The following is a 9,313-nucleotide window of genomic DNA, read 5'->3' as shown; positions in this document are numbered from 1 at the left end:
CAGTAGTTGTGGTGCATGGGCTTAGTCGCTCCGTGTCATGTGCGCAGGCTCAGCGGCCATGGCTCGTGGGCCTAGCCGCTGCGCGGCATGTGGGATCCTCCCAGACCGGGGCACGAACCCTTGGCCCCTGCATCGGCAGGCGGACTCTCAACCACTGCGCCACCAGGGAAGCCCCCAAAATTTCATTTTTAATTCCTATAAACATACCCTGAAAACTGTCCTTCCTCACTTTTAAGGACTTTGACTGGACTAAGGGATTAAGGAATCTATTTAAGGACAAGTGGCAACTGTGGATGCCCAACATGTTTGATTATCAAGGAACCCAGTTTTCAGAGGCCCAGAGTGACACAGGGGGTGGGAAGCTGGCAGATGGCCCAGAGCTGGGCAGGTGGCATGACAAACGTGGTCACAGCCATCAGGGTCCAGACCATTCAGAGGCCAAAGATACGTACGGGTCTCCAGATCCGTGCCCTTTGTACCACCAAGTGTGCCAGGTTGCTTTCAAGATACCAAGGATGGGAAAGGGTTCCTACGCAGCAATGCCTACACCAAGTTTATTGCTGTCCCAGAAGCACAGGTGCCAGTCTGAGGTCTGCAGGAGCCTTTGGGTCTTCTGAACCTTGTGGCCCTGAAGGCCGTAAAATTTCCGAATGGAAGTGAAGGAGGAGCTGTTAAAATTCGACTCTGACGGGACTCGAACCCACAACCTTTGCATAACCACACGAGGCCGGCTAGAAGTCCAATGCGCTATCCTTTGCGCCACAGAGCCAGTTGCTGGATTTTTTCCCACCCCCGACTCACCTCTGCCTGAAACAGCCTTTTTAGCGTTCTTCTATGTGTGGCGCCGGGCCTTTGCTGAACTCTGCTCAGGTCCGGGCGCGGACTCCAGATTCTCCGCCAACGGTGCGGTGGGGATGCTCTCCCCCACGTCCGGACGCCCAGGGATTGGAGGTCGGGGTCCAGGCATAGCCCGCCTGCCTCCTCACGGCCCCCGGGGCCTCTGCGGCCAAGCGGGGCTGCGCGGCGCGGACTACAACTCCCAGTGTGCCGCGCGGGGCGCCGCCATGGGCCGTCGCGCGCGTAGGACGGGCTGGGGTGGGGCGGCGTCGGGCTCGCGGAGGCTGCGCGGCGTTGCCAGCTCTGCGGCGTGCTCACCCTGGGCAAGGCGCGGCGGGCGGCGTTGCCGGCCGGCGCAGCGGGTTTGGATTGCGGGAGGCGGGCGGGAGGCGGGCGGGAGACGGGCGGGAGACGGGCAGGGGAGGAGCGCCGCGGGCGGGCGGGGCCGGCCGGGCTGCTGGGCCATGCAGGGCGCAGAGCCGGCGAAACGCTGCTGAGACTCGGTTCCGCGTGCCCAGGAGCGGCTGATGCCCCCCGCGCTCCCCACTCTGCTACAGCAGCCGGGCCGCATCTGGACTGCGTGCTCCGCGGCGGGGCCGACACCAGGTGAGCACAGGCTAGGACAGTGGGTCCCCGGGCGGGAGAATGTGCCCGGCCGAGTCCGGGGGAGGTGGCGGTACCGGTCTGGGGTGGGGGGCGCGCCCTGCTGCTCTGTCTCCTTTCCGGGCGCTCTGCTACCCTGGCTTTTTTGGGGGTCAGGGCGGTCCGCAGTGACCCGGGATCGGGGCCCAGGAGATCTGGGCATCCCGTTCCCTCCTCGTCCCATCCCCCAGCCTTCCGGGACGGGTCTTACCTTCTGCCCTGGCGGGCTCTGGGAGTCCAGAGGTGTGAGGACCTTGGAGACCCTTGGCATTGGAGTTGGAGGCGCTGGTTCGGTCCCCCTCCGGGCTTTTGCTTTTCGTGTGGTGGCGGGGGGAGATGGTGTAAAGGTTCCCTGTGGTCCAGACCATGTCTTCGTCCTGGCTTGGAGAATATCAGGCTACCTCAATAGACGTGACCTTCAGCCCCTCCCCAGGAACAGGAGAACCTGAAGGAAAACAGTCCCATCTGCTGCCCCTTGAGCAAGTCTGTAAAGCACCAGGAATAGAGTCCAAGAGTCCTAATCTCATCCCTGCCAGCCGTTCCTCTCCCCTTAAGCCCCAATCCCCTAAGATTCATCTGAGTGGCTTGCTGAGTGTGTTTTTTGGGGTGACTTCAAACCCCTCTTCCTCTCCCTCAATCACCTTTCCCCTCTGGGCGGTCACCTCTCAGGCATCTCCAGGCTCTCACCTGTTTTCTCCATCGCCCTCTGTGGGCCAACAGAGGCATGGCACTGCCTGGGCCTATGGGCAGGGACTGAGCAGGGCCCCTTCTCAAGAAGCTGCCCCTTTGGGTGTTGTGGCTTGGCCTGATCATCCACAGAAACTCCGTGGTCATCCACAGAAACTCCGTAGGTCTCTGGGTGGGGAGTCGAGCCCGACGCACTCAAGTCAATACCCTCTTCAAGGCATTTTGGTCTAGTCTGACCCTTCCCGACAGCCCCGGAAAGGGACCCAGTCCTCAGCCACCCTACTCAGTATGGCCTCACTACAGGTTAACCCTCTGAGATGATAGTGGCCTGGTTGCCCGAGCCAGGAGGTAGGGGATCCAGGCATTTGGGTCCACTGACTGCCCTGTGCCCACAGGCCACAATGCTGCTTGGGGCGTCTCTGGTGGGGCTGCTGCTGTTCTCCAAGCTGGTGCTGAAACTGCCCTGGACCCAAGTAGGGTTCTCCCTGCTGTTCCTCTACCTGGGGTCTGGCGGCTGGCGCTTCGTCCGGGTCTTCGTCAAGACCATCAGGCGTGATGTCTTGTGAGTACCTGGTACAACCCCTCCTGGGTCTCCTACACTATGCTGGGCTTCTAATCCCCCAAATCTCCCCAGGCCGGACCCTATGGCCTCTACTAGCACAGGGCACCCAGGCCCCAAAGGAGCAGTCTCTGTTCCACACCCTTCCCCTTGCAATAGTAAGTGGTACCTCCATTGCCAAGGTCAAAGTCTCCTCCCAGGGAATCTCCTTAACTTGGTGCTCTTTAGCCTGGAGCAGACTTGGGGGCCTGGGACATACATCAAACACTGGGCATGTTGAGGAGACATCTGTAAGGAGTCCTAAGAACATGCTATAACTTGTGAGAGGGTGAAGAAGAACCCTGTGGAGAAGGCCCTGTCCTCCAGCTGGCATGAGTCTGAGAGGGCACTGAGTTCTAGAGCAGGCCCTGAATCATGTCAAGGAGAACCTGCTTCCCAGAGAAAGTCGGGGATGGTCCATGGGGATATCCTGTACCAGAAACACCTGCTGCTGCCTTCTCTGTGAAAAGCACTGAGCTGACTCTGGGGCCTGGGGTGGGGAGGGGAATGAAGCAGCCCCAGACCTGGGCCAAGCTTAGACTGGTCAGGGAGACCGGAAGGGGACACAGTCAATCCCTAAACTGGCAGTGCCGTGCGGGCAGAGACCCTGGCAGTCTTGATCACGGTGGTATCCCAGTGCCCAGCACCCCGACCCACACCCAGAACAGGTGGCTCGGCATTTGTCAATCTGAGTTGATTGCAAAAGGAGGTTTCGAGTGGCCACTGCGGGAAGGGTGGTCGCAGCAGAGAGCTGTGGGAGCGTGAACAAAGGGAGATGGCTTCAGGCCCGGGCCCTGGGGAATCAGAGGAGGCCTCCTGGAGGAAAAGCAGTTGTACTTGAGAGTCACCTCAAGGAAGTGGGAGCAGGGGATTCCAGCCAGAGGGCACGGCATCAGCAAAGGCACAGAGGCTGGGGGGCCAGGAGAGTTCAGGGGTCAGAGGTGGCACGGGTGGGGCAGGAAAGGAGGATGTTGCCAAGTGATTCCACAAACACTTACTGAACATCTACCCTGTGCCTGGCACTGAGCAGCTCCTGGAGATAAGATGGTGAACAGGGCGGACCTTGCTGGGCTCACCGGGAGGGAGGCGGGACAAATGGCAAACTCGTCTTTTTTCACTGCGGCAGTTACGGGGAGAGGGACGATACGGGGGTGTGGGAGGTCCAGGAGGAGGAGTTTGGACTTTGACTTGGGGCCCTGTAGTCGTGGAAGACCCCAACAGAGCAGCAGACTCAGAGCAGAGCTTAGAGTGTACTAGGAGTTGAACTCTGGAGCCGGACAGGACTGAGGTTCAAATGTCAGCACTGCCATGTTCCACCCGTAAAGCCCAGGGCAAACCCTGGCACCAGTTTCCTCCTCTGTACCGGGGAGGGAGTAATTGCCCGGGTCCCTGGTGTTATCGTGCAGCATCAATGAGCCGCTGCATGTACCGCTGCCCCGCACACATGTGCTGGGAAAGGGGTGTCACGAGTGATGAGACCAGGGCCTCCGGACCCCTGCTCCCAAGCCCGGCAGTCACGGCTCCCTTGCTCTTCCCTCGCCCGCCCCACATCCAGCGGCGGCATAGTGCTCCTGAAGGTGAAGGCCAAGGTCCGACGGTACCTGCGGGAGCGGCGCACGGTGCCCATCTTGTTCGCCTCCACGGTCCAGCGCCACCCGGACAAGACGGCCCTGATCTTCGAGGGCACGGACACCCACTGGACCTTCTGCCAGCTGGATGACTACTCAAGCGGCGTGGCCAACTTCCTGCAGGCGCGGGGCCTGGCCTCGGGTGACGTGGTCGCCCTCCTCATGGAGAACCGCAACGAGTTTGTGGGCCTGTGGCTGGGCATGGCCAAGCTGGGCGTGGAGGCAGCTCTCATCAACACCAACCTCCGGCGGAACGCGCTGCGCCACTGCCTGACCTCCTCCCAGGCCCGGGCCCTCATCTTTGGCAGCGAGATGGCCCCAGGTGAGCCCCGAAGAGGCAGGGCATAGGCAGGGAGTCCCACGAGACCGCCACAACCCCCCTCCAGCCCTGGGAGAGTCCGTGTGGCTCACCGGTTAAGGGCATGAGCCCTGGAGTCAGATGGCCTGGGCTCTGCCCCTGGTAGGCTGGAGACCCGAGTGAGACCCTGTGCTTCAGTCTCCTCACCACAGCACCTGCCTCCTGCTGTTTTCAGGGAGACACTTCACCTGAAGCATTAACAAAGTGGCCGATGCTAGGTGACCCCTCAGACATAATGGTAACTGTTCTTGCGACTAATTAGGCCTCATCTATGAAATGGGAACAGGAATCTGTTCCCTGCTCTCCTGCAGAGCTTATGTTTATTGGCTGCCGCGTTGGGCACTGACCACGTGCTGAGTTTGGGGCTTTACAAAAGCAGCTGTAATCTCCACTAAGCCTGGTCAGGTAGAGATTGTCATCTTGGCCTTACAGACGAGGCGACTGAGGTTCAGAGTGGCGTGAGGCACTCACCCAGAGCCACACAGCTGTTAAGTGACAGAACCGGGAGTGGATCTTGGGCTTGACCACAGTGTCCCTGTTCTTTCTCCCCATGCTGCTGTGACTGTGGGATAAAGGGCAGGAGAGGTTCTTAAGATGCTGAAAGGGGAGGAGGAAAGATGCAGCAGGGAGAGGGGAGAGGGTAGGACAAGTCAAGAGGAAGCCAGAGGAGTTGTGGCCGAGTGGGCCAGACTGGCCTGCTCTCAGGCCAGGTGAGTATCTGGACATCTGTAGTGCACAGGAGAGCCTGGGAGAAGGTTCCCACCCTCTGCAGAGGCTGGAGGGCTGCTGGCCTCTGACCCCCACTCCTCCCTCCTAGCCAGTCCCCCATAGACTAGCACAGTACAGTGGGTAGGGCCATAGTAGGCCTCGGTGTGAGACAGAGCTGGCTTGGAGTCCCAGCTCCAGCGCGTTCTAGCTGTGAGTGAATCCCTCCCATTCTCAGAGCCTCAATTTTCTCCTCTGTGAAATGGGCTGCTATTGGTACCTGTTTCCTGGGGTGTGTGAGCAGGAGCATGCATGTAAAGAGCCCGTAGCGTAGTTAGCCAGCAGCTAACGGGAGCCGTTGCTCCTCTCAGCATCTTCCTTACAAGGAGGTCCCAGGTGCTTCACTCATCTCTCTGCCCTACCCAGCCAGCCTCCCCTGACAACATGCTCAGCCCCGGCACAAGCGGAGGTCCTGGGAACACGGGGTGTCCTGGCCTGCCTGCTGATCTGCCTTGTTTCCCCCACAGCTGTCCTTGAGATCTGTGCCAGCCTGGACCCCTCCGTCAGCCTCTTCTGCACCGGTCCCTGGGAGGCCAGCGCGGTGCCCGCTGGCACGGAGCACCTGGACCCCCTGCTAGAAGATGCCCCTAAGCACCTGCCCAGCCACCCCAACAAGGGCTTCGTAGGTGGGCCCCTCACCCCCACAGGGGGGTTCTAAGATGGCCAGGGACAGAGCAGCGGCCTCAAGGCCTGGGTTCTTCTATAAACTTGCTGTGTGACCTGGAGTGAGTCACGTCACCTCCCTTTTCCATCCGGGAAAACGAGGACAGTTATCCTGGGCTTACTACGAAGGCTGCATGAGCTGATGTGTGTGAAAGTGCCAGGCGCACAAAACACGGTTCTTGAGCAGCCTTCGTTGACGCCTGACACGTGCAGGATCACGTGGAGCCCAGGAGCTGCCTCGCCCGAGTGGGCTGGGCTCGGACCGCGGGTCTCGCCCCTTTGCATCGTCACCCACCGCCTGTTCAGTGCAGGCCCCTCTTGGTCTGTGATCCCCTCCCTGCTCTGGGCTGCCTCCCCCCGACTTCTAGGCAGCCTTCCAGACCCTCTCACCTCTCCTCCTGCCCACTCCAGCCTGCCTTGTGGAGCCCACGGCTTGCTGCATCGCCTGGCGGTTCAGAGCCTGGGCCAAGTTCATATCCCAGCTCTACTGCTTCCCTTGTATGACCCTGAACACCTGAGCTGCCCTTTGAGCCTCGGTTCCCAGAGCCATAAAATTGGGGATGGCAACAGAACCTGTGTCTGAGGGTTGGAAAAGGTCCAGTGGAAAGCTAGGGTATGACCGGAGTGCTCAGTAACTGGCCGTCATCGTCATTATCGTTTAACCTCTGCCACGTGTGGATATGGTCCGCCGGGTGCTTTTGTAAGCTCCTTGAGGGCGGGACCCTGGGTGGTTGAGCCTGGCGCCAAGCCTAGGGCTGACGTACTGCACGCGCCCTGAGAACGTGAGATAGTTACTATATAACGTGCAGAGGCATTCCTGACCTCCTGGAACCCCCAGCCCGGTGGGGCTGACCTCACACAGGAACCGTAACGTGACAATCCCTGGTCCTGGCAGTGGGGGAACACAGAACTGGTCAGTGGTGCAAAAGCTACCTCTGCACCCGGCTTCCTGCAGCTAACCTTCCCCACGCAGTAGGCGTCACCTCCTTCGAGAAGCCCTCCCTGGCACCACCTCCCCTCCCTGGAGCCTGGGCCAAGTGCTGCTGCTGGGCTTTGGCAGGCCCTGTGCTTCCCAACACTCTGTGCTCAGTATTGGAAATACCCGTGTCCTCAGCTTCCTGTCCCACTTGGCTCTCACCTCCACCCAGGCAAGGCCTGTGCTCATCTTAGTCACTGATGTCTCCCCGGGCCTGGCACAGAGCAAGGGCTCAGAAAAAGTTCGATGAAGGAAGCAGTGCAGGCATTAGAGCAGAGACCGGAGCCTGGGGTCATCAGTGTAGGCTTTCTGGAGGAGGTGTGATGGGAGTGGGTGTTGAGTGATGTACACCTACAGGTGTCCATCTGCCTGCCTCTGTGCCCAGCCCTGTGCTGCCCCCTCTCACAGCCGTTCCTGTGTCTGTTTTCTTCAGATAAGCTCTTCTACATCTACACGTCGGGCACCACAGGGCTGCCCAAAGCTGCCATCGTGGTGCACAGCAGGTAGGGGGAAGGTGCCGCGGGGGGAGGCCTGAGGATGGTGGGGCCTCGGAGCCGCTCCTCCTGCCTTTCCAGCGGCCCGCAGAGCCCTTGGCCCTCTGCCCTCCCAGGTACTACCGCATGGCTGCCCTGGTGTACTACGGCTTCCGCATGCGGCCCGACGACATCGTCTACGACTGTCTCCCCCTCTACCACTCTGCAGGTATCCCAGGCCTGTCTACTCAGCCTCCAGCACCCCCAGAGTCTTGGAAGCCCCACCCTTCTTGGCAGGCAGCATGTTGCAGTAGAAACATTTGAGCTTTGGAGTCAAATCTGGGTTCAAATACAGACGTGGGCATTGATCTCTGAACGAAAGTGGTCACACCAGCAAAAGTGGTGGGTGTGGCTGTGTCCCACAGGGCACCTGGGCTGGTCTGACCATTCAGTTCACTTCCACAGGTATGCACAGTCTTAGGAGCTGCTTGGTCTTAGGAGCTTTTAGAAAGACAGAGATGTAATTCCTGCCCTCAAGGTGCTTAGGGTTTGGGTGTGTGTGTTTGGGGCAGGAGGAATGATGGGACCCTACCCTGACTCTTAATACAAGAAATGGCGTTGAGTATGGGGAGAGGCAGGGAGCAGGAGCTCAGTTCAAGGGAAGAGCCCAGTGATGGCCTGGAAGGCTTCCTGGAGGAGGCGCACCCAAGGCAGGCAGAAGCTAGGCGGGCTAGCTCAGTGCCCCCTGGCTGAATGGTAGCGTTACGGGTATGGGAGCAGGAGCTTGGGGCCAGCTCCAGAGGCCCCAGGGGACAGTCTAAGGAGGGTGTACTCAATCCTGTAGGCACTGGGGAGCCATGGAAGGTGTCTGACTGGCGAGAGAGATATGACCAGTTAGTGTTGGAGGGACAGGACAGGAGAGAGAGAGAGAAAGAGCCTTTGAGGAGGTTGGGCTGTGCAAGAGGAGGCTCTGGAGGGAAGGGTCTCCTGTCTCCCTGACCTCTGAGGCTCACCCCTCTGCCTTCAGGAAACATCGTGGGAGTCGGGCAGTGCCTGCTGCATGGCATGACGGTGGTGATCCGGAAGAAGTTCTCAGCTTCCCGCTTCTGGGACGATTGTATCAAATACAACTGCACAGTGAGTGAGAGGGGAAGGGGATGAGCATCCCCGTCCCCTCGTGACCCTCCCACCAGGTCTACCCAGGGACACCTGTCTTCCAGCTGAGGGCAGCCTGCCATTTATTTGGGGCAACACTCCCATTGTTCAGATGGGGAGACGGAGGCCCAGAGAGGGAAGGGATTGCACAGCCGGCCCCTGGGGTAGTAGGGGTAGGGGCTTGCGGGGGTTGGGGGGCAGTGAAGTAAGAGTAGCCTCAGGGGCCCAGACTCACGCCAAGTCCATCCCCAGATCGTGCAGTACATCGGTGAACTCTGCCGCTACCTTCTGAACCAGCCACCCCGGGAGGCGGAAAACCGGCACCGGGTGCGCATGGCACTTGGCAATGGCCTCCGGCAGTCCATCTGGACCAACTTTTGTAGCCGCTTCCACATTCCCCAGGTGGCCGAGTTTTACGGGGCCACTGAGTGCAACTGTAGCCTGGGCAACTTCGACGGCCAGGTGCGGCCCAGGTTGGGGACGCGGATGGACCACGGAAGGCACGGGTGGCAGAGGGGAGAGCAGAGTTCC

The 9,313-nt window shown here is 60.0% G+C and overlaps 1 protein-coding gene across 1 annotated transcript; it reads left to right on the top strand.

Moving 5' to 3' along the window:
* Positions 1-1,274: 1,274 nt before the first annotated feature.
* LOC102983698 (long-chain fatty acid transport protein 4) lies at positions 1,275-9,255 on the top strand (the record flags this gene model as incomplete). Its single annotated transcript, XM_028485053.2, has 8 exons — positions 1,275-1,443; positions 2,562-2,728; positions 4,320-4,714; positions 5,983-6,141; positions 7,588-7,657; positions 7,765-7,856; positions 8,655-8,764; positions 9,035-9,255. Coding segments are annotated over exons 2-8 (1,208 nt in total), but the record flags the coding sequence as incomplete, so codon positions are not given.
* Positions 9,256-9,313: the final 58 nt, after the last annotated feature.

Source organism: Physeter macrocephalus, unplaced genomic scaffold (assembly GCF_002837175.3).
Source record: "Physeter macrocephalus isolate SW-GA unplaced genomic scaffold, ASM283717v5 random_306, whole genome shotgun sequence".
NCBI classification, from domain to species: Eukaryota; Metazoa; Chordata; class Mammalia; order Artiodactyla; family Physeteridae; genus Physeter; species Physeter macrocephalus.
The sequence above is the reverse complement of the archived record's forward strand: the minus strand, read 5'-3'. Positions and strand labels throughout refer to the sequence as shown.